This window comes from Palaemon carinicauda, chromosome 37, assembly GCF_036898095.1.
Source record: "Palaemon carinicauda isolate YSFRI2023 chromosome 37, ASM3689809v2, whole genome shotgun sequence".
Taxonomy (NCBI): Eukaryota; Metazoa; Arthropoda; class Malacostraca; order Decapoda; family Palaemonidae; genus Palaemon; species Palaemon carinicauda.
Window position 1 is genome coordinate 47,614,548 of NC_090761.1, and position 24,813 is coordinate 47,639,360.

The following is a 24,813-nucleotide window of genomic DNA, read 5'->3' on the forward strand; positions in this document are numbered from 1 at the left end:
GCTACATCAGTGTTCTTCAGAGATAAAGCATCCCTAAGGGACAGCTGCTTGGGATATTTGGCCAAGACTGCAACGTCTCTTCAGGATGGAGTTGCCCCTAGAGGGAAATAATTTAGTGTAACAATAATTCCAGCACTTTGGCCCCCAACTGAAAGGCCTTCACACTTTTATGTTATGTTATCTCAAAGATCTTCAGTGACCGCATAGCGAGACACCGCTCAAGACCAGTGGCCAAGCCAAGAATAAGCTTGTATTTTGGACATGGCCGCTACCTTCATGTTAGCCCTTTTGGATCCCAAAAAGATGGGGGGGAGGTTTGATTAGCAATGTCAGCATTAATAGGTAGTGGGCTCTAAATGTCGGTGTCAATGAGGAGCGGGCTCTAAACGAGCGAGTGGACATACACCCTACTCTAGTGTGAAAGTGCTAGGAGAGGTAATTTTGCAGACCTGCTAGCTTTAGCATATTAAGCTGTTGACCCGTGTTAAATCTAGTGTGTCTTTATTTTGATTAAAGAGCGCAACATCAAACCTATGTATAGGACTGTGACTGAAGAAAAACTTGATCAATAGCACACTTCCTGTTAACAGTTTGACCATTCATCTGCTTCAGATGAAGGTGTTACTTGTAAGAAAAGGGGGAAAAGATTCTTATGACCTTTTCTCTGTGAAACTGAAAAGAAGATTCATCTGAAAAGTAACTTTCTTACCATTCTGGAGAATGTAACGTGTAAAGAATTAAAAACATTAGGCAGAGATGGCGAGAGATTGGCTAAACAAAGCAAGAGGTTTCTTCCTAAAATAGCTTATGGCTTTGAGATGATGATAACCAGCCTGTGTGTGTATTCAAGGCAAGGATTTGTTATGAGCTAAAGTTGATGATGAAACACATCATAAGGGGTTGCGTTCGTAAAATGAGATTGAGAATTGGTAGCACGATCATGAAGTGCGTAATCAAGTGACAAAGTAACATGGTTGCCACACGAAGGAATATCTTCACGTGTCCAATTGGTGGCAGGCATGTGGAATGACATTATCACGTGTGGGCACGGGGTGGCATCACTTGTAGGAACACAGGCACAGACTTTCTAGGCTGAATGTTTGACCCGACTGACCTGTAGTCAAAACTCGCAGAACAAAGGTTTATCAAAGAATCTGCTTCTTAGCACTAGTAGGCTTACAAGGTGAAGATATCAAATATCTAGAGCTGCTTGGCATAGACAAGGATAGGGATGTGGGCACAGCTGAAGCGGTCAGACTACCGTCGTAATAAAGTGACAAGGGAGTTCAGTGAAGTCTTGAGAATTCTTTAGAGGACATCTATGACAAGGACCCCTGGTTATAAAAGGCAATCCTGCTTTGTGGAAACGAGTCCGAGAATGGTTAAAAGGATCTTCCAAAAAGGCTGCTGCTGTACGAGAGGAAATGGCAGGCTAAACTCCAGGGGTCCACAAACCTGATTGTAGGGAGACTTTCAACGCTCGAATAGGAGTCCTCCAAGAGTAATGTCACTCCATGAATAATCAAATTATTAGTGGAAGGCGAGGGGATCTACACATAATCAGGAACCAAGGATACTGGGATCAGATACAGCTCAGGGAGCACAGTGGCTGTGGCCAAAGGATTGTCATTAGTATCTCAGGATCACCATGCACCTTATCACTACTGGGTGATACATCATTAACAAAGTTATCAGAATAAATTATGGCCATCATCATCCGTGACAAACCTAAGTGGGCTCCTGATACAAAGGACCAGGACGGGGATACCTTTCACCACAGAAAAACAACCTTGCATTCCTTAGCATTGCTGGAAGACGACGAGGAAGGAGAAAGAACCCTCTCGGTTCGTTTCTTGTGGCGAGGACATAACTCTCCTGCTGGGAAGACAGCCACTTCCTACATTACTCGCCATGGTGATCTTATAATCGTCTCTTGCCGCAGCAAGAAGGGCAATAGAGATGCAGATCCTTTAATCGGCCTGGGGGGGGGGGGGACGACGACGACCATCAAACATCAGTGGTATGACGTGGCAGAGAAAGTTGTGATTGTAGGGATGAGGGGATACTTCCTCTTAAATGGGTGACAAAGTATAGCGATGTGAGCCATGCAGCTATACACAGCGCCACCATGCACCGAGAATCAAAATTCCCTTATTTTTTTTTTTTTAGGTCGTAGAAAACAAGACTAGGAGTGCAGTAAACCACTTGAAAGTTGAAAGTTAGTATCAGCATAGGAATAAACTGCTTCATCAAATCAGAGAATGTCTAAGGAACAAGCTGAAAGGAAATGAAACTTACATCAGTACAGTATTGATGCTGCATGCTAGTTACATTAAAGGAAACTGCGTCCTTTAATATGTACCAGCGCCAGGTTTCCACATGCAGGAGTCACCAACCAGGGGACATGAAACTTATATTTATACATCCAAATAAAGTAAAATAAAGTGATTATTCAATATAAAATCATTTCATGCCTCCCTGGGGACCACCATTACCGACTGGGATATTTATTGTCAGGATGCACAATATGTTACTAAAGGTTAAACTTATTCTAAATGCAAATTATTTATGTTCTAACCAAACTATTTAGTGTAAAATGGTCAAAGATCTATACTATACCTGAACACTTTATGACTCGAAGGTTATTAATGACTTTCTTCATGCTGTCTGCACTTCACCTGAAATATGAAAATGCAATTAGTACAGAATGTACTGTAAACACTATATATTTTAAAGTAAACTAGTAACAAATAACTTATCTACACATACCAGGCAACCAACAAGAGATCTATTATTTTTTTATATAAATTTCACCATCTTTCAAAGACTATGAATACAGAAATCTTTATAATCTTATGTTCAAGGCACAATAAATTTCATTGAGTACTTCTACAGCATTAACTAGGGTTGGTCCTCAGTGAATGAGGATGCAGTGTCATTTATTATTCCGAGTTCTTGTTGGAGGTCAGCTACCAATAAGTAAGGACTAAAAGTCAAGAAAAGATCTATACAGCATTAGAAGTCTAGATTTATGACCATGTTGGGTAAGGGTGGCCACTCATTCAGCTCTGACAACTTTGGGGGAGGGTGAACTTTGTAATTTTACTATAAAGTAATAGATTAGAGGTTGGACAGCAAAGGTATGGGGAACAGACCCAATGCAAAAGGCAAAGGTTGGGTGAACTAACACAGGGCCCAGGCAATAAAATTTATAAGAAGGTTGCTCAGCCTATCAAAAAACCACATATCTTACTTGACAATTTTCATCAAGTCTTCGGATTCTGAAGATAGCGTCTTGAAACTTATCTGGGATAAAATGTATATACCATAAGCTACGACACCAAGAACAAACTCTTTTTACCTCGGATACTAGTGATACAAAATGGAGTCCCTCTGATGTAAGGAATCAATGCTGTATTGTCATGTTAGAAGACATATCCAGTTGATTTCATGATAACAATCACAACTATTTTTAGTTGCATATAGATATTCCCACTTTCAGTAGTTATATGTACTGTAAAGTATGAATTTGTACCTCAATTTCTTGCCTAGCTGGGTTTCACTAATAGGACGAATGCTGGCCGTGTTTAGTTTGTAAAAATAATGTGAACACTAGCATTTTCTACATGTAAAACTAATTTCTCTGACAATCATCAGCCATCGCTCCGAAACTTTAAATGGCGAAATCTTTGCGCTAAATCTCCGGAGGTTGCCATACTTCAGATATTTCTTTAGATGCTCTTCAGTAATCTAATGGCTACTATTACATCATTTCCAATAAGTTGTTGTCTAATACAATATTTGAAATAACTTCAATATTTTACTTTATTGAAATACTTGAGTAGTTTGGCATGTACAGTACATAGGTCATATTAAAAGGAAACAATGATATTTATATCACAAAACCAGACTAACACTGTCATATATCAGACCAAGATACAACAACTTCCTCATTAATAAAATAGGTTGGACCAAGTCATGAGAAAGTTTACGCCTGTCTCAACAAACTCTTCACCCATCGACCTCTATTAGTAAGAAAAATGCCATTGCCAGCACCACCATTCCTTATAAAAAAAAAATTAGTTTCACTAGATGTTAAATATATACAAAACCTTCATATGACTAATATGAAACTCTTACTCTAATCTATCAACTTAATAGATAATTGAAGATGAATATCACCCAAAGGGCATCTCCACTGTATAAAATATTACTCCCTGTGTTTTGTTTATGGCAATACACCAAGCAAAAATACCATATGTCTTTTCAATCCTAATTGTGGAATATGTCAAAATGCTGAAACCTGATTAGTTCCTGATTAGTATACGAGGGGGACCCAGTGGACGCCACACCTAGTTTAGGTTAGACAGATTCACATATCTTACTACATTTGTGTATGGCTGGGTCAGCAATTTCTCACAGTGGAACCATATTACTGCTCTTTAAGGGGGTTCCTGTATCTCTCAGTATTCATTCCCAATAAATAAAGATCAAACTTGTTGAAAGTTTATTAGAACTGATTTTACCTTAGTGGCCATATTTTACCAAGTACCTATTTTGAGATGTTAACAAACGGAAATGGTGCATAAAGTTGGTCATTACAAGCATAGCACTGCACGTGGAAGGGAAGAATCCCTTTGCCTTGTGAGTGTGTGTAGATCGCCTTACCGTATGTAAGACACGGGCTCGATCCCTTTGCCCCGAAGGGACCGTTGCCCGTCGGGTGACGAGTTCCCCAGAAGGTGAAGATCTAGCAGGAGTTGGAGAATGGTCTGCAGAGAGGTCCAAAGGAGCAGGAGCTGTAGGCTGAGTACGACGAGGAGTCCCCTTCGGAGGAAGAAGATCCAAAAAGGCGCCTCTTAACCCCCTTATAAGGGGAAGGGAGGCCCTTGCGACGCAGCAGACGGTGAGCCTTATCTGTCTACAATACAAAAAATGTCAGGAATTTTCAAGCCAAGTACTTGGAGAAAAAAAAAAAAAAAAAAAAAAAAAAAAAAAAAAAAAAAAATTCAACAGTTCATTTTAGCCTACTTTACCATCACTGCCTGAGCTTCAACAACCCCACGAGGAAGGCAAGGAAAATAGTACAACCATTTTAATTTAATGAAACATATATACATAAAAATTAGTATTAAACCTAATGTGGAGGAAAAGACAAAACCGTATAAGAGGTGCCGTTGCAAAGGCTATCCTCACCAGTGAACCTGAACCTGGGGTTCAAGACCCTCTCAAAATCAGTTTCTTGTGTCTAAAACCTCAATATCCTGGCAAGCTAAGGACAGGGCTTTGAGGGGAGCCCATTAGTCCACCTGTTGAATCATAAGATTGCCCCCCCCCCCCTTCCCTAGATTAGACACTATTCACTTGTATACATGGTCAGTCTCTAGGCCAGTGGTTCCCAAACTGGGGGCCGCGCCCACTAGGGGGGCGTGGGGATGATACAAGGGGGGCATGAAGTCCTCTGCTCGAAATTACTTAATAGAATAACAATATCATTAAAAGAACAAGTATCTGTCGCTACATACATGCATCCATCTCACTAAATTTGACTAGAAATTGTGCCTTAGTCTCATAAGTATTTCCAAATATTAAATGCTATGTTTTCTTATTATGTATTCTTAAAATTGCAACTCAATTTTGCCAATTTGCTAATGTTCAAACTTTATTCGGTCACTTTGAACCAAATGTTTCACTTTTAGTTACTGGAATGTACTATTATTTGTTTGAGTGGCTTTCATTATTAAAATATAATGCACACAGAAATCTGTTTTCCTGTACAATGCTAAGAAATAAATGTAAGAATCATTTCATATAAAAAAAAGAGGAGTGATACGGGTCTACTGGAAGCAAAAAGGGGGCGTCAGGTAAGATAGTTTGGGAACCACTGCTCTAGGCCATTCTCAACAACCCATTCCTGAGTTATTAGGAATATTTCACTATAGTAAATATTTACCCTCTTAATTACTGCCCTGGTCCATCCCCACCAAACTACAGAGGCTCTTAAATATTACAACAGTCCATCCCACCAAAATAAACGTGATCCAACCACCCTTCTTAAGAGAAAAAGAGGGGAGAATCACGTAGAGCAAACACTCGTTTACAAGTTGAAAGTGATTAGGAGAGATCATGGGGATAAAATTTCTGTATTATATACGGCTAGTGCCTAATGTTAATACAAGTTGCTTAGCCTTAAGATTCTGTTTCATTAAAGAACAATGTAATTTTAGATAATGGATTGGATCATGCATAACTGAATAGATCCTTACAAATACAATACTTGATTCCCATATACTACTGGCAGCAACCTTAATTAAAAAAGTTACAAAATTTAATAGAGCAAAAAAAAAATTCCCCTTTTGCTCCGATATTCCACCAGGTTGTTCAGAAAATCATAGGTGATGCTTCTGTCGTAAGTTACTTATTAAAACAATAAATGGGCTATTTTATATTCTAAACCTCACCTATTATATTAAATATAGGAATAAACACAATCATAGCTAATTTTATTCATAATGTTAATACTTAAAGGTTAGGGTAGAAAACGCGTGATTCATATATTGTCTGATAATGGGAAATGGAAGAAAAGTCCACGATAGAAAGTGCGCAACATCTCGCACCTTTATTAATCGTCTTCACCCCTTTCCCTAAGTCTGTGTAATTGATAATGCCGAAAGGCTTTCCCACGGGGCTAACACGCATGTTCCCCATACCAGAACATAAGAGCAATGCAGTGACGATCATTTGCAAGCGAAGCGAGCAACAACGGGCAAAATATAAATCATTAGCCCCATCAAGTTAGGATGCATTAGTAATACCTACGGTGAAAACCGCTAAGAGCACCTCCATAGAAAATGGGCTGGAAAATTACGTTTTTGAAATCCGGAAGTCCGGTAAATAAAAACTCCCGTGTTATTATTATTCTTGTTTTGATAATCGTGACATTTTAATTACAATGACTAAGGATGACGTTATGCAGAAACTGTTTGAAAAAAAATTAAAGCACCCTTGAATAACAACGAACAGTACCTCCAGCATGCATCAACCACCACCTAACCCAGTGGTTCTTAACCAGTGTTCGATCAAACCCCAGGGGTTCGGTGAACCAGTCTCAGGGGTTCGGCGGAGGTAACATAACACAAAGGATATGAAAGTTACACTTTCCAAGGTTAAGCCACGAATTTCTGAAATTGCCTCTGAAAGACAACATCATAAGTCACGTTGACATGCAAAAAGTATTCATCATGTTTTTGTTTTCGTGCGAAGTTCATATTTTGTTGATTTTTTTCTTTGAACAAATTGGTTCTGTGGGCAAATGATGCATGGTTCATATTGTGCACTAATACAATATATACATATGCTTTGAATTTGAAATATATGCTGATATATTTAGGTGTAACTTTGTTTTTCTTTTCCCCTTTATTTCATTTACCTATATAAATATACATATATATACATATAATATGTATATATATATATATATATATATATATATATATATATATATATATATATATATATATATATATATATATATATATATATATATATATATATATATATATATATATATATATATATATCCAACTATGAAGGGTTCGATGAGTGTACATATGACACTTGAGGGGTTCGGTAAATGTGTAGGAGAGCTCCGCGGAAGATCTTGAAGAATTTAAACACCTACAATTCACTATTATATCATATAGAACACTTATATAATAGTCAATATATGAGCAGCTTCTATTTAACGAAGATATTCATGTGTATAGTTATGTTTCACCTGGATTTTTTCTAAGTGTTTGTTTTTGTTTACTGTGTGATGTCTTGGCTAAAATGAGCTGTTTCACCGCCTTACTGCGTATGGCAAACTAGTTCTCAATGCTATTCTAACCAATAACAGGTGTTTTCTTGACGTCACACTGTTTGAAAACCAATCATGGCGGTTTTTACAAATCTAGCCAATGCTGACACTTATTACTTCACTTATCCCTGCTATTTTTCCACCAGTTACCACAGTTTACGTGAAGTTCCGCGGAGGAATATTTTTGCACGTCTCGGATCTCCCTTCAAACTAAAAAGCTCATTTTGCCGTAAAGTATGGAGTAGTTAGCAGGAACTTCATCCCGTTCCGACTGTGTCACTTGTGACAATTGCTTTATTTCTTATGGGGATTTTTGTGTACATTATTCAGGGAAAGTTGATTTGCTAATTGCATTTGCTCAACGTCATGGTTTGATTTTGGCAGAGAAAAAGTGCCCTAGTTGTGAAAATGTGTGCCGTATAGATTACAACAAATTAGCATTCCGGTGTGATCGTAGTGGGGTTACTCGTGGGAAAAGGAAGAGGAGGTGCAATGTTTTCGTGTCTTGTTTCAAAGGTAAGTTAGATATTGAGACTAATTTGAAGTTTGTGTTCCTTTTTTTGCAAAAGGCGTTTTCATTTGAATTTGTTTAGTTTGAACTGAAACTCAATGTGGCCTTAAGGGGGGGTCGCAGGCCCCCCCCCGGTAGGCCTAGGTAGGGGTACAGGGCCCCTTAGGCTAGGTTAGGTGGGTGTCTTAGGTTCGGTGGTGCCCTGAAAATTACTGTGGCCTTAAGGGGGGGTCGCAGAGGGGGCGGAGCCCCCCTCCCCCCCCCCCCCCCCCCGGTAGGCCTAGGTAGGGGTACATGGCCCCCAGGGTAGGGTAAGTAGTTGTATTAGGTTCGGTAGTGCCCCGAAAAATCACTTTTCTCCTCCTCCCCCCACCCAAAAACCCCGCTTCCCACTGGGGTCCCCCATAATTGTAGTAGTAGGTTTATGCTTACATTTTCTCTGTAAGAGTTAGGTGGTTGTAGGAGGATTATCTCACAGTTTCAAGGTAACTGTAGCTCTAATTTACTGTTTTCTTTCGTTTTCTACTTTTAGAAACTTTTAAATCGAGCGCGGAGCTCTCCTACACATTTACCAGGGGTTCAGTACCTCCAACAAGGTTTAAGAACCACTGACCTAACCTAACCAAGAAGCTGTGTCCTTACCCATTTAACTAACAGGTGTTTAACGACCATGCAACCCACTTCAACTGCCATATTCTCACCTAACATAAAAGCCTTGTCCTTACCTACTCAACTATGATGCTAACTGTAACCCGCTTCAGACCGCTGCATTCTTAGCAAAAGGGGGTTGAAAATGGGATATGGATCATGGGGCATACCCGTTACCATACTATATACTTGATGGCATACAATTAAACCGGTACACTTAATTTTAAAGTGTTTCGTATATAATTGACGATACCTACAACAGACATAGTAGTCGACCTACCACAACTTCAACCACTATAAATTACCACCTGAAATCGGTTTTCTTAGTTTTGGTTGTGACATTTTCTAAATAGTACTTTCTCCAGTTTCGAAAATATTTTCGTCGCAAATGAATAGATATATACCCTAGTATACTGACCAACACCGGACAGCCGGTAGACACCGGGTATTTACGGTGGAGAACATATAAGGAAATGACATTTCGTCGTTTGATACTGCCAGGAACCAAATATTTACAAACGGAAGGAATTATTGGCAAAGCACGAAGTACGTCTAGTGACGATAATATTCCTCCTACAGGAGTTTTAATGTAGGAAAGTGTGGACCACATGGCATAAGCCCAGGGAAATCGAATCATGTGTAGGAATGAAGTCTAACGTTAAATAATCATAAATTCTTCATAATGACGCGAAACACGATCGGTACGATGTATTATCATTAACTATACGAACCTAAATTACCCATGATGAGAGAGAATCCAAGACGGTCACGTTTTTCAAACATGAAAGCCAGATTAGCCAAGGATTCAAAGGAATGTGGACTGCCAGGACTAGACGGAGAGCGAGCATGGCCGCCAGCCGCCAGGGCCCAGGGGCAGGGAGGGGGACGCTTACCCAGTGAATGAATACATAGGCGTTGGTAGTATTGGTTCTGCTTACTGGTAATATAATGGAAATAAAAGTAATCTAAAGGGATTATAATGTTTAATTAAGTATAATTTGAAAGGTATATGGGTGAAACTCAATGATAATAATCAGTGAAACATCATTTAATGAAATAGGAACTACTTCAGTGCTCGGAAAGAAGGCTGTCACAGAGCTCTGGTTATTTGCAAATTGTCTTTGGGTTATTTGAATATGGAGCAAATTATTATTATTATTATTAATTATTATTATTATTATTATTATTATTATTATTATTATTATTATTATTATTATTATTATTATTATTATTATTATTATTATTATTATTATTATTATTATTATTTGCTAAGCTAGTTTGTTCTTGCCTTTTCTGTTGAACCAAGGTTTTTAATACTGATCTTTAATTTCGTATTGAAAACAGCAATAAAAATATATATGTAGTTTCAGGCTTGTTTTTTTATTGATAACACAATATAGTAATTAATTAAGTAGGGCACTGTGGTTAAAAGTATTACATTATATTTTATTTTAAGGACTTTTTTCGTGATCCTGTGCTGTCACACAATGATGAAATTTGGTAAATCTTCGTCCTTGCCCAGAAAATTAAAAATAAATAAATAAATAAATTAACATTTTAAGAACTGTAAGCACAACTTTCTTCCCCCCCCAAAAAAAAAAATCATAAGCCTACAATTATAAATACATTTAAGCCCATTTAGATACTCAAAGAATATAAAACTATTTGGACGCAAGTGCATACGCATGTATTCAAATATAGCTGCACCATATATATACATGGCTATTTAAAATACACATGCGGACACACCCTCAATAATTATACCAAATTTTTAAGCCTACATACTTTCACGTACAGTTTCTATGTATATATACCATTGTGAGTAAATATTGAATATAGTCACGTTAAAACAATCATGTATAATGCATACATAGGAGTAAATTTATTCATGTTGAATATGCATCCGAGTGTTCATAAAGGGCCTTAGCATGGCCGTACGCCACACGGTGTGTGTGTGTGTGTGTGTGTGTGTGCAGAGAGAGAGAGAGAGAGAGAGAGAGAGAGAGAGAGAGAGAGAGAGAGAGAGAGAGCCTATGTGGGTATCATCATTATCAGCCGTAGCTAATCCACAGCAGGACAAAGGCCTTAGGCATGCCCTTCCACCCCTGTCTGTTTATGATCTTACTATGCCACTCTATAACACCACAATTTTCTTAGCTCGTCTATCCATCGTCTTCTCTTCCTTCCCATATTTCTTTTGCAGTCTCTAGGGGCCCATTATGTTATTCTTAATGTCCATCTATTATCTGCCATTTTCATTTTATGTCCTGTCCATGTCCATTTCTTTATATATATATATATATATATATATATATATATATATATATATATATATATATATATATATATATATATATATATATATATATATATATATATATTGCTAGAATATCCTCTACTTTAGTTTGCTCTCATATCCGCGTTGCTCTTTTTTTCAGTCTCTTAGTGTTATTCCCATCATTATTCTTTCCATGGCTCTTTGAGTTGTAATTAGCTTCTGTTCTAAGACTTTTTAGTAAGACTCCAAGTTTTCAGTGCATAAGTTAATGCTGGCAGGACCATCTGATTAGATATTTTACTTTTTAGAGAAAGGGGCAAATGACTTTTCATAATCTCGTTTTGTTTATGGAAAGCTCTCCAGCCACTGCTTATCTTTGTGTCCTGGGGAAACACTGCCTATCCTAGGTATGTATATTAACTAGCAATCTCTATAGGTTTGTTCATAACCCCTATTTGTTGTCTCTGCATTTTCATTGAACATTATCATAGGTTTACTCATAACCATTTTCAGCATTACATTTCTGCTTTCTCTATTCAAATCTATCATTGTTTGCATTTCCTCCTACGATTTACTAAACAGAACTGTCATCTGCAAATCTTTAGTTGTTAAGGTATTTCTCATTAATATTAATGCCTACCTTTTCCCCCCCATCCTAATTAAAAAAAAAAAAAAAAAAAAAAAAAAAAAAAAAAAAAAACTAGGAATGCTGTGAATTATTTAGGAGAGATGGGGTCTCCTTTCTCAATTGGAATTCTCTTAATATACATAGTTTTAGGATTGCTGTATTTTCTGTATAATCTTTGTGTTCTAACATAAGATTCATCTATTTCTTGTCTTTGAAGGGCTTTCACAACTTCTGAAATATTGGAAAAATCAAAAGCTTTCTCATAGTCTATAGACCTATAGATACATTACATAGTGGTTTGTCATACTCTATTGATTTTTCATTAGCTGATTAATTACATGAATATGGCCAGGTGTTGCATTTCCGCTTCTAAATCCTGCCTGCTCTCTTGGTCAAGTAAAGTCTAGCTACCTTTCTATTTGGTCTAATGTAATCCTTGTGAATATTTTATATATTATGGCGAGTAAACTTCTTGTGTGATAATTTTTTAGGTTTTTTATGTCTCCCTTTTTGTGAATTAATATAATGATAAAGTTTTTCCAAGCTGTAGGTACAGAGCATTCTTGCAGACATTTTTACTACTATGAAATCTCCTCCATCTATGATCAAATCAATTGTTAGGCCATCTTTTGCTTTGTCCCTTTTCATGCCTATTAATGTTTTCTTTACTTCTATTGTTATGCCTGTTACCGGCTCAGGTGTTTCATAAATTCTATAGGCATAGTTATTTCTTATATCACTATTGTATAGCATTGTATAGAAATCCTCTACAATTTTTATCACTCAATCTCTTTTGTTGATAAAAATCCTATTTTCATCCTTTAAAGCAAACATCTGTTGGTGTCCTGTTGCAAGTCTTTTCATCAATTTAATGCTTCTTCCTTTCTTCAGTGTTTCAAGTTTGGTCTGATTGTCTTTACAAATGTCTTGGGTTTTTAGTTTGTTTAATGCTTTAGATAGTTCTGCGAATTCTAAATCATGTCTCGTGGATTTTACCCTCATTTCCAATCTTTTCTTTATTAGGTTTTTGGTCTTTTCTGAGTTTTCGTCGATCTTGTTTAGGAACTTTTCCACCGATCTCTTGTACCGATTCGAATATAAAATTAGTTAAATAACTGTTTATTTCTTCTTTACTTGTTCCAATTTCATCATGCAACTAAAAGTAGGCCTACCTATTTTGTAGGTAGTAGGTTGGCCAGGGCACCAGCCACCCGTTGAGATACTACCGCTAGAGAGTTATCGGGTCCCTTGACTGGCCAGACAGTACTACATTGGATCCTTCTCATTGGTTACGGTTCACTTTCCCTTTGCCTACACATACACCGAGTAGTCTTGCCTATTCTTTACAGATTCTCCTCTGTCCTCATACACTTAACAACACTGAGATTACCAAACAATTCTTTTTCACCTAAGGGTCAACTACTGTACTGTAATTGTTCAGTGGCTACTTTCTCCTTGGTAAGGGTAGAAGAGACTCTTCAACTATGGTTAGCAGCTCTTCTAGGAGAAGGACGCTCCAAAATCAAACCATTGTTCTCTAGTCTTGGGTAGTGCCATAGCCTCTGTATCATGGTCTTCCACTGTCTTGGGTTAGAGTTCTCTTGCTTGAGGGTGCACTCAGGCACACTATTCTATCTAATTTCTCTGTTTCTTGTTTAGTTAAAGTTTTTATAGTTTGTAAAGGAAATACTTATTTTAATGTTGTTATTGTTCTTAAAAGATTTAATTTTCCTTGTTTCGTTTCCTCACTCGGCTGTTTTTCCTGTTGGGGCCTTTGGGCTTATAGCATCCTGCTTTTCCAACTAGGGTTGTAGCTTAGCATTTGATAATAATAATAATGACAGCTATTTCAGCCGATAACACGGCTCTGCAAGTAAGCAAGAGGGATGGATAGGGTATTCAGTGACTTGCAATTGGGAGCTAGAGAAATACGGCAAAGAAAAAGTACCTCATAAGATGCTGATGTTACTACCACAACATGGTGTACAGTAGTTTAAAGAGCTCAAAATGCAAAATAATCTGTGCATCTGTTTTACTTTGAGTTGCAAAGCCTACAGTCTTAGTTCATTTGTGTATCATAGTTTACTATATCTGAAATTTTCATTTTAATTAACCAAAAACCATTATAAAGACAGCACTTATACACTTTAATTGTTCGTTCTTACATATCGTCGTTCGTACTGTGATTATTTAGAATTTGAGTATATTTCTATCCTTAACCAACACTTCTAAGGGAAAACTATACAACCAAGTACTTAGTATATACATTTATTTTATACACATTAATATACATATCATTTACAACAGCACGACAGCAGCTGTAATACAGAAAGTGAAAAGTCAGCGTGATTACAGAAAACTATAATCACTTACAGAAATCAACAGATATAATAAAAAAATGTATTTGTAATATAATGAAAATCACAGATTAAAGTAAAACTCCCTTGGCTCTACCAATTCAGGTTCTTTCTCCAGTATACGTAATACCAGACAAAAACTGATTACAGATAATTATTTATAAAATAACTGCACTACCTCAACAATCAAAAAGCATTGTATTTTGCGCTACAGTACTAACTTTAGTCTATATACCTTGTCATTGGGTTTTATCTGTAAATACTGTAGTGTACTATGTGAAATATGTTTTGGTGAAGTGTTTTATCTATGGCAATAATACTTTTTATAACTTCATAGTCCTTTTTGTTAATCTAGCAATTTATGTGAAAAAAACTACAGCAGAAATAAAAACTTGGAGTAGATTATTATTGCGGAAATAATCTGCATGTGTAATACACTTCAAAATAAGCTTATCTTTATCTGATAAGCTGGTAATGCAGCTTATCGTGGTTTGATGAATTCTTAATACATGAAATGATTTTGATAAATCATTAGAAACAGCCGAAAAATTCAATCTTATAAAGACTTTAACAAAAAGCTTCAAATGTATACAAAAGAGTCATGGGAAAAATAACTTTGAAGATATAATCATACGTTTGTTAGGAAACTAGTGATTGAATATTTTATCAGTATATTGATGCTACTTGTCCAACTCAGAAGTTCATAGCATCAAGTACACTTAAACTTGTCATGTTAAAGGCTCAGGTGAAAGTTCTGTGAACTGTTACTGTACATTTTCAGAGGATTTTTTTATGGCTTTGTATTCAATATGGAGAAGCAATATATTTTCAATAATTTCTTATTCCTAAGAAGTAAAAAACATGAGCGTAGAATTGATTTATGGCTTATATAAGACGTTTTCTTCTGCATTTTGGTATCGCATGGCACTTCTGATCGAAGATCCCCCACCAAGGTGTTCGGTATCGGACTCGTAAGCATTATTGATGGAGCCACCGCTTGGAGTGAACACACGCTGGTTGTCCGCCTCTGAAGCAATTGAAGTTCTTGTTCGTGGCTGGGTTGGAGACGAAAAAAAAGTTTCATTAGGAAATGAAGTTCTAGCTTTTGTGGGCTGAATTCAAAGGGAATTTCTTGTACAGCAAATTAATGATTATCAAGAAAGGTTACTGCTAGTATTATAAGATAACATCAATATTGTACTCAGCTGAATTGTAAGGTCAGTGTCAAACAAGTATCCTGGACCAGGGTTCGAAACCTGGCCGGTCAGATACTATAGTCTTTGAGTGATTTCGCCTGGGGCTCTGATCCCGAGGTCGTTAAGATAATCCAGACTTTAATGTATTAAAATGTATGGCTTATTTTAATATATATATATATATATATATATATATATATATATATATATATATATATATATATATATATATATATATATAGAGAGAGAGAGAGAGAGAGAGAGAGAGAGAGAGAGAGAGAGAGAGAGAGAGAGAGAGAGAGAGAGAGAGAGAGAGAGAGAGACTTCACTGTGTGCGTTATACCAGCATCTTAGGTATACTACTACAACTTAAAAACACTGCTGGAGGTAGTCAAATTGCACACACATTGCTTATACACATAACACCTCTTAAACACGTCCTGATAATTGCTGAAGTATTTTTCCCAATGATTTCTGGTTTTTTTTTATGAAATCGATGTAAATTGATATTTTGTATTTAGACTAACCGTGACCTAAAGTGGATGAAATCTACCAGTTAATCATCAGGCTTTTTGGAGTGGCTAGACGTCCCGTCCGGGCCGTCATTTCCGGAACATGGCCCCAATTTTATCATTTTGACCCCTGTCCCACATTGAACTTTCTGAGACACCCTTATCCCGATTATATTCATTACAATAACATATTCTTTAATACTTTATAACGATTCTTAGTTGAATTCTATGTATTTAGCATTCCGACAGGTTGCAGGTTCCTCGTTGGTCTCCCCACAACACTGATCATGGACACACTACTATAAGAAGCGTAAGGCCCGGTCACACCGCCCGAACGTTGCTGGAGCATTCCTTGAACGGTAAGGAGGTGGACCAAACCCTCGATAATTTAATTTGACGTTTTTACGTTCGGTCTTTATTAGGCTGCTGAACGTAGATATCCTCGCATATTTCCTGAGTTTTCTTACACCTCTATTATGGAAGTTGCTGATTTATGAAAGAAGGGTATTGGTATACAGGATGTCGAAAGGTTTCAGTCGCTTTTTTTTAAATAAATTGTTAAAAAAACCGTAATCTTAATTATGATATAGCGACCGTAATTTTACCCTACCTTTTTATTATATTTTACAGGTTGGTGACTTTAATATCACTCCGCTACGCTTTTCGACATCCTGTATACCAATACCCTTATTGGATAAATTAGCAACTTCCATAATAGAGGTGTAAGAAAACTCAGGAAATATGCGAGGATTTGCTACGTTCAGCAGCCTAATAAAGACCGAACGTAAAAACGTTAAACTAAATTATCGAGGGTTTGGTCCACCTCCCTACCGTTCAAGGAACGCTCCAGCAACGTTCGGCCGGTGTGACCGGGCCTGAAGTAGATGCAACGCGCTGTAATCAGCAGGAAATTCATTATCATTAGTTACCTCCTACACAGATAGCACAGCTTACATACTTTTACCTCTAACTTTAAGGGCCTTTCTAATTTTCTTTTTTACATTTGTTTCACTAGATAAAAATAATCCTACTATTTTCTTTAAGTCTTCGTCGCATGGTTGTTGTAGCTCAATTACTTCATCCCTTTCTTTTCTATATTCCTGGCAAAACAACAAAAATGTGTATCAAATCTTCCTACTCATTTTCACAAAAATTACAGTTTACATTCCCCCATTGTATCTATTTACAATATTTAGTTTTAACGTATTAGTTCTATGTCATTGTTTCCAAATTTTCTTAATTCATTACAGCAAAACATTCTCCGTAGTATCTTGTGCCTCCCTACACAACACAAAAAGCCTATCCTTATCATTCCTGTTTCTAAAATTCTCTTTAAATTCTATCATATTCAACCTTGTTTTCATAACTATTACTGCCTCATTAGTGTTAAGTTCTCCCATGTAAGCTCTTCTGCCAATACTATTCACAAACCTCAGGTTCAGGGGTGAGGCATAACCTTTGCAACGGCGCCTATATAGTTTATCTTCCATCTCATGATGCTAATGTTCTGCGTGTATTCTCACTCATGATAGGCCTATCCAGTGGAGTGATGAGCGGAACAAGTTGGATATGGGTAGCCTCTGAAGAAGCTATATCTAACAATGCATGTGGAACCTTTATTTTCAATGTAAAGAATTTATTGGCAGGTGCTAGAAGACAGGGACCTATTAAAACCATCAGATATATATTTAAAGAATAAAGATTTTAGTTAAATTTGTGTATATGTAAATGTTAATTCATTCTCATATGCTCAAAATGTAAAGAAATTTAGTTTGGTTTCTGTATTGTTTGTATTGATAACTAATTTGCCAAATAGTTCCTTTTTTTATTTTTGCATTTGTATTGGTTATGAATTTTCCAAATTATTTTCATTTTGTTTTCTTTATACCCCATTAAAATTCTTCCTTTGTGCTTTCCAATAATGTGAATATATCAACATTTTATAATATATTGGTCAAGCTGTTTGTAGGTATATATCTATAGGCCTACATGTGTTGAGAAATTTCAAGTGTCCCAGATTTCTATTCTTACAATCTGGCAACCTTAGGCTAATGGAAACTTCTATTTTTATGTCATTTTTCAAAATCTTTCATTGTCCTATTTTTTCTTTCAGGACAAACAACACTTATCTTGAATTCATCTAAAATTTGAAACAACGAACTTAGAGCATCGACGTCCGGTTGACTTCACGCAACGTAGAAAATCTAGAATGGTGGCTCCTTACAAAACAGAAAGACCCACTTATGACCTGATCTGTGTCTCGGTAGACACGGATCGCAACCAGCCCCGCAAGTCCCAAAAGATCACGAACACCTGGCCAATGGATGACAGGCTTAGCTATGATACCAGTATTCAGAACAATGATCATCTCTTTCCTACCGGTGTTCTGGGGAGAAGAACCCGCTTTGACCAGATGAAGACGTGGGCGAACAATGTCAAAACCAGACTATCCAGTGCACGAAGATTACGTGCTCTTCCAGTAAGGGCAATAGATAGTAGCAGTTTTAGAGCGGAGATGGTATATGTCCGTCCGTTTTCAAGGCCAAGAGATAGCAGTAGTTTTAGAGTGCAAATGGTGGTATCTGAGCATCCGTTTTCAAGGTTAAGAGATAGCAGCAGTTTTAAGGACCAAATGGCATCTGGCCGTCCATTTGTAAGGCGAAGAGAGGAGTATAGCAGCAATTCTAGAGTGCAAATGGTGTCTGATCGCCTGGTTTCAAGACCAAGACAGGAACATACCAGCAGTTTTAGATCACAAATGGTATGTAATTGTCCAGTTTCAAGGCCAGGAGAGGAACATAGCAGCAGTTTTAGAGCGCAAATGTTATCTGATTGTATGGTTTCAAGACCAAGAGAGGAACTTGGCAGCAGTTCTAGACCGCAAATGGCATCTGACCGTCCGTTTGCAAGGCGAAGAGAAGAACATAGCAGCAATTCTAGAGTGCAAATGGTGTCTGATCGTCCGGTTTCAAGACCAAGACAGGAACATATTAGCAGTTTTAGATCACAAATGGTGTGTGATTGTCCGGGTTCAAGGCCAAGAGAGGAACCTAGCAGCAGTTCTAGAGCACAAATGGTATCTGATCATCCAGTTTCAAGACCAAGACAGGAACATAGCAGTTTTAGAGCACAAATGATATCTGATTGTCCGGTTTCAAGACCAAGAGAGGAACATAGCAGCAGTTTTAGTGCGCAAATGGTATCTGATTGTCCGGTTTCAAGGCCAAGAGTGGAACATAGCAGCAGTTTTGGAGCGCAAATGGTATCAGATTGTCCAGTTTCAAGGCCAAGAGAGGAACATAGCAGCAGTTTTAGAGCTCAAATGGTATCAGATTGTCCAGTTTCAAGGCCAAGAGAGGAACATAGCAGCAGTTTTAGAGCGCAAATGGTATCAGATTGTCCAGTTTCAAGGCCAAGAGTGGAACATAGCAGCAGTTTTGGAGCGCAAATGGTATCAGATTGTCCAGTTTCAAGGCCAAGCGAGGAACATAGCAGCAGTTTTAGAGCACAAATGGTATCAGATTGTCCAGTTTCAAGGCCAAGAGAGGAACATAGCAGCAGTTCTAGAGCGCAAATGGTATCAGATTGTCCAGTTTCAGGGCTAAGAGAGGAACTTAGCAGCAGTTTTGGAGCGCAAATGATATCAGATTGTCCAGTTTCAAGGCCAAGAGAGGAACATAGCAGCAGTTTTAGAGCGCAAATGGTATCAGATTGTCCAGTTTCAAGGCCAAGAGAGGAACATAGCAGCAGTTCTAGAGCGCAAATGGTATCAGATTGTCCGGCCTCAATGCCAAGAGGGGAACATAGCAGCAGTTTTAGAGCACAAATGTTATCTAATTGGCCAGTTTCAAGTCCAAGAGAGGATCATAGCAGCAGTTTTATAGCACAAATGTTATCTAATTGGCCAGTTTCAAGACCAAGAGAGGATCATAGCAGCAGTTTTAGGGCACAAATGTTATCTAATTGGCCAGTTTCAAGACCAAGAGAGGATCATAGCAGCAGTTTTAGAGCTCAAATAGTATCTGATTGGCCAGTTTCAAGACCAAGAGAGGATGATAGCAGTAGTTTAAGAGTGCAAATGGTATCTGATTGTCCGGTTTCAAGGCCAAGTGAGGATGATAGCAGCAGTTTTAGAGCTCAAATGGTACCTGATTGTCTGGTTTCAAGACCAAGAGAGGATGATAGCAGCAGTTTTAGAGCTCAAATGGTACCTGATTGTCCGGTTCCAAGGCCAAGTGAGGATGATAGCAGCAGTTCTAGAGCTCAAATGGTACCTGATTGTCTGGTTTCAAGACCAAGAGAGGATGATAGCAGTAGTTTTAGAGCTCAAATGGTACCTGATTGTCCAGTTTCAAGACCAAGAGAGGATGATAGCAGTAGTTTTAGAGCGCAGATGGTATCTTACTGTCCAGTTTCAAGGCCAAGAGAGGAACATAGCAGCAGTTTTGGAGTGCAAATGGTATCAGGTTGTCCAGTTTCAAGGCCAAGAGAAGAACAAAGCAGCAGTTTTGGAGTGCAAATGGTATCAGGTTGTCCAGTTTCAAGGCCAAGAGAGGAACATAGCAGCAGTCCTAGAGCTCAAATGTTATCTGATTGTCCGGTTTCAAGGCCAAGAGAGGATGATAGCAGTAGTTTTAGAGCACACATGGTATCTGATTGTCTGGTTTCAAGGCCAAGAGAAGAACAAAGCAGCAGTTTTGGAGTGCAAATGGTATCAGGTTGTCCAGTTTCAAGGCCAAGAGAGGAACATAGCAGCAGTCCTAGAGCTGAAATGTTATCTGATTGTCCAGTTTCAAGGCCAAGAGAAGAACATAGCAGCAGTTTTGGAGTGCAAATGGTATCAGGTTGTCCAGTTTCAAGGCCAAGAGAAGAACAAAGCAGCAGTTTTGGAGTGCAAATGGTATCAGGTTGTCCAGTTTCAAGGCCAAGAGAGGAACATAGCAGCAGTCCTAGAGCTCAAATGTTATCTGATTGTCCGGTTTCAAGGCCAAGAGAGGATGATAGCAGTAGTTTTAGAGCACACATGGTATCTAATTGTCTGGTTTCAAGGCCAAGAGAGGAACATAGCAGCAGTTCTAGAGCTCAATTGGTATCTCATTGTCCAGTCTCAAGGCCAAGAGAGGAACATAGCAGCATTCCTAGAGCTCAAATGGTATCTGATTGTCCAGTTTCAAGGCCGAGAGAGGAACATTGCAGCAGTTTTAGAGCGCAAATGTTATCTGATTGTCCGGTTTCAAGACCTAGAGAGGAGCATAGCAGTAGTTTAAGAGTGCAAATGGTATCTGATTGTCCGGTTTCAAGGCCAAGAGAGGAACATAGTAGCAGGTATTGAGCTGAAATGGTATCTCATTGTCCAGTTTCATGGCCAAGAGAGGAACATAGCAGCAGTCCTAGAGCTCAAATGGTATCTGATTGTCCAGTCTCAAGGCCAAGATAGGAACATAGCAGCATTCCTAGAGCTCAAATAGTATCTGATTGTCCAGTTTCAAGGCCCAGAGAGGAACATGGCAGTAGTTCTAGAGCTCAAATGGTATCTGATTGTCCAGTTTCAAGGCCAATAGAGGAACATAGCAGCATTTTTAGAGAGCAAATGGTATCTGATCGTCCGGTTTCAAGGCCAAGAGAGGAATATAGCAGCAGTTCTACATCACAAATGGTATCTGACCGTGGCAGGCGACTGGCCCCAACACATCGCGCATCTCCTTACAATATAATCCTGCTGTCACGAGCTTCGTTTTGGGCTAACCAAAGGCCTCGAGTCTTATTAGACTCTTGGTTTACAGGTTTGCTTAGGCCTTCCTCGTCGCAATTAAGGCCAGGAGCACTGGATTCTTATAACCTAGACCCAATTGGTTTGTCTTTTTCATTGGCACCACAGGAATTGCATAGGCCTACCTAATCGTCCCCTCAATCAAGGTGAATTGACTTTTGACATTTACGGGATATGATATGAATATTATATAGTATCTGTTGTTAAATATGCTTACGGGTAAATGCTTTTAGGTGTTTTTTTAATGTGATTCATGCTATTTTCTCCTATTGATAATTCAATATCTTGCATCAGTTGTTACTGAAAATTTAGTTGTTTTAATCATATAGTTTCACTGCTTTATAATCATTATTGTTAATTTTCCCTTTTAATTATTATTATATTTCTAAGATGGTTAGGCTAGTCTCGTGTTTTATAATAAGATATGTGAATGTCTTTAGTAAATATAACATTATTTTAAAATCTATGAAAGTGTCTTTAAGAAAAAGATTAAATAATCTGGCAAAGATTTTTATCAATAACATGTGTCAAAACAATGCTTCTGACGTGTTGAAGTTTCAACTTATAATATGGAATAAATACTAGTGTCTTTGTCTGATCGTTTATTTTCTTTCTCCATACCTCCCATCAACTGTTTGTTTGTTGTATTTTTTAGGGATCACAATTCAACGTAAAATGCAGTTTTTCTATGTTTACATCTGATTATTCTAATACACTGCAGATCACAGTTCAAAAGTCCTCTAGATCACTGTTCTTCCTTTATTGATATTTGGGAGTTGCTATTGTATGTAATCTCCTGGGAAAATATTGAGGATTTGCGCAAGGTGTTATTAGGAATTGAGGATTTGCGCAAGGTGTTATTAGGAATTGTCATCATATATCTATTATATTCTCCAAAGATATCTAGGGTAGCAGAAAACCCAAAGAAGGCTGTATACATTAAACTTGAGTCAAATCTTTGAGAAACTAATGCCTACACGCATAAGAAGAGTAAAGTAATAACCGAACTATGTCGTGCACGAGAAATCAGAGCAGACAGAGGTGAAAAATAGCAGGTATCTAGAAATACTGAACTTTTAATTTTTTTTTTTAAAGCTATATGTAATAACCATAAGCTGATAAACCTAATTTACGCACCAATAAGAGTAAGTAATTACCATCCAAGAGGGAAATAAATTGTTCTGGAGAAACCTGAATTCCATTAAATGTTTTTAGGTAAAATGTCACAAAAATGAAGGAATTGCAATTTCATAAGTTACAAAAATATTTCACTCTAGAATTTCAGTTGAAGTGTCTTTTGTGGGAAGCAGGAGAAACAATAGTGAAAATATGTAGACCTAGGTTTGAAAGGTGAGCGTAATGGAAGGAGTGAATATAATAGAATGTTCTTCCATAGTTCTGTATCCTTTCAACTCACTATTGTGGAATGAGAAGAGCACGCCCAAACCATTTCCATTTCCCCCTCATCATGATCTCATCCACATATGGCACTCGTGTAATCTCTCTTATAGTTTCATTTCAAATCCTGTCCTGCCATTTAACTCCCAATATCCTTCTGAAGGCTTGTTCTCAAATCTACTAAATCCATAGTTACACCGATCTCACTAAATTGATATATAGTCTAATATTTATATAATTTCAGGCGATTTTATTTCCAAATTTTACTTAACTAGCCATTGTCTGATGTTTTTTTAATATTCCACTAAACTCTTATTCTAAAGACCCTGTATGAGACATCATATTTCCTAAATATTTAAATGATTCTACCTCATTAATCCTTTCTCCTTCCAATGATATTTCATCTTCCATTGCATACTCCGTTCTCATCATCTGTATTTTTTTCTATTTATCTTCAGTCCAAGCATATGTGATATTTCATGCATTCTGGTAAGCGAGAATTGCAAATCCTGTGGTGTTCTGCTAACTATCATTATAATTCCTTAAAATACAGTTAATTTGATTTTATTACGGAATAAACAGACCCCCCCCCTCTCTCTCTCTCTCTCTCTCCTCTCTCTCTCTCTCTCTCTCTCTCTCTCTCTCTCTCTCTCTCTCTCTCTCTCTCTCTCTCTCTCTCTCTCTTTCCAATAAGCTTAAAAGATCACACTACCCAATATTAATCTTAGAATACAATTAATTTGTTTTATTACGGAATACACAGGACCCCCCCCCCCCTCTCTCTCTCCTCTCTCTCTCTCTCTCTCTCTCTCTCTCTCTCTCTCTCTCTCTCTCTCTCTCTCTCTCTCTCTCTCTCTCTCTCTCTCTCTCCTAGGAAAGGAGGAAATTGATAGTTGTAGTAGAGAAGGCCTTGAAGTAAACATTCAAGGGGAAGATGGAACAGCTATAACATTTCTCTTCCTCTTGTTTTGTTAAAGTTTACAGTTTCTATAGGAGATATCTATTTTAATGTTGTTACTCTTCTTCAGATATTTTATTGTTCCTTGTTTCCTTTCCTCACTAGGTTATTTTCCCGGTTGGAGCCCCTAGGCTTATAGCATCCTGCTTTTCCAACTAGGGCTGTAACTTAGCAAGTAATAATAATAATAATAACTACTTAGGATCAATCATGATAGAGTTGGGAGGTACTGTGAAAGCAGTGAGACAAAGTGAAAGAAGTATGACGAGAATGGAGAAAGGTAACTGTAGTTATTTTAGACAAAAAAAAAAAAATACCTTTAAGGCTTAAAATGAAAATTTATAAGACAGATATCAGGTTCGTACTGTTATATGGGGCAGACACTGAGCCACTTGAGAAGAAAGAAAGGGCACTTTTGGAGAGAAACGAAACGGGGATGGTAAGATAGATTACTGGAATATCACTGCTAAAAAGGATTGAGAATCAAGGTTTAAGAATAACGTGTGGTATGTGTAATGTGAAGAAGACCAAAGCAGATAACCTGAGATACCATATAGTCATGTAATAAGAAGAGAGGAACTGGAACTAATCAAGAGAGCTAAGAACATGCCAGTGATGGTGTTGGAATATAACTACACTAGTTTTATTTTCCGTGTTGATTCCTGATGTGATTGAGAAATTACGATAGCGTATCCCACT

At 37.6% G+C, this 24,813-nt stretch overlaps 1 protein-coding gene and 1 long non-coding RNA gene across 7 annotated transcripts in view; one reads left to right on the forward strand and one right to left on the reverse strand.

Moving 5' to 3' along the window:
* The window catches only part of LOC137629631 (uncharacterized), a 63,569-nt gene extending 53,695 nt beyond the window's left edge, over positions 1–9,874 (reverse strand). For 2 of the 3 annotated variants that reach the window (XR_011041564.1, XR_011041562.1), the window contains exons 1-3: positions 9,749–9,874; positions 4,669–4,921; positions 2,620–2,678 (exon numbers count right to left, since the gene is read on the reverse strand). This is a non-coding gene — a long non-coding RNA (uncharacterized lncRNA). The remainder of the gene's footprint in view (positions 1–2,619; positions 2,679–4,668; positions 4,922–9,748) is intronic. The other variant, XR_011041563.1, reaches the window with a different exon arrangement.
* The window catches only part of LOC137629630 (uncharacterized), a 110,776-nt gene extending 88,452 nt beyond the window's left edge, over positions 1–22,324 (forward strand). For all 4 annotated transcript variants that reach the window (XM_068361144.1, XM_068361145.1, XM_068361147.1 and 1 more), the window contains one exon: positions 18,102–22,324. In XM_068361144.1, the coding sequence (XP_068217245.1) occupies positions 18,198–21,320 (3,123 nt within the window). In that variant the 5' untranslated portion in view covers positions 18,102–18,197 and the 3' untranslated portion in view covers positions 21,321–22,324. The remainder of the gene's footprint in view (positions 1–18,101) is intronic.
* Positions 22,325–24,813: the final 2,489 nt, after the last annotated feature.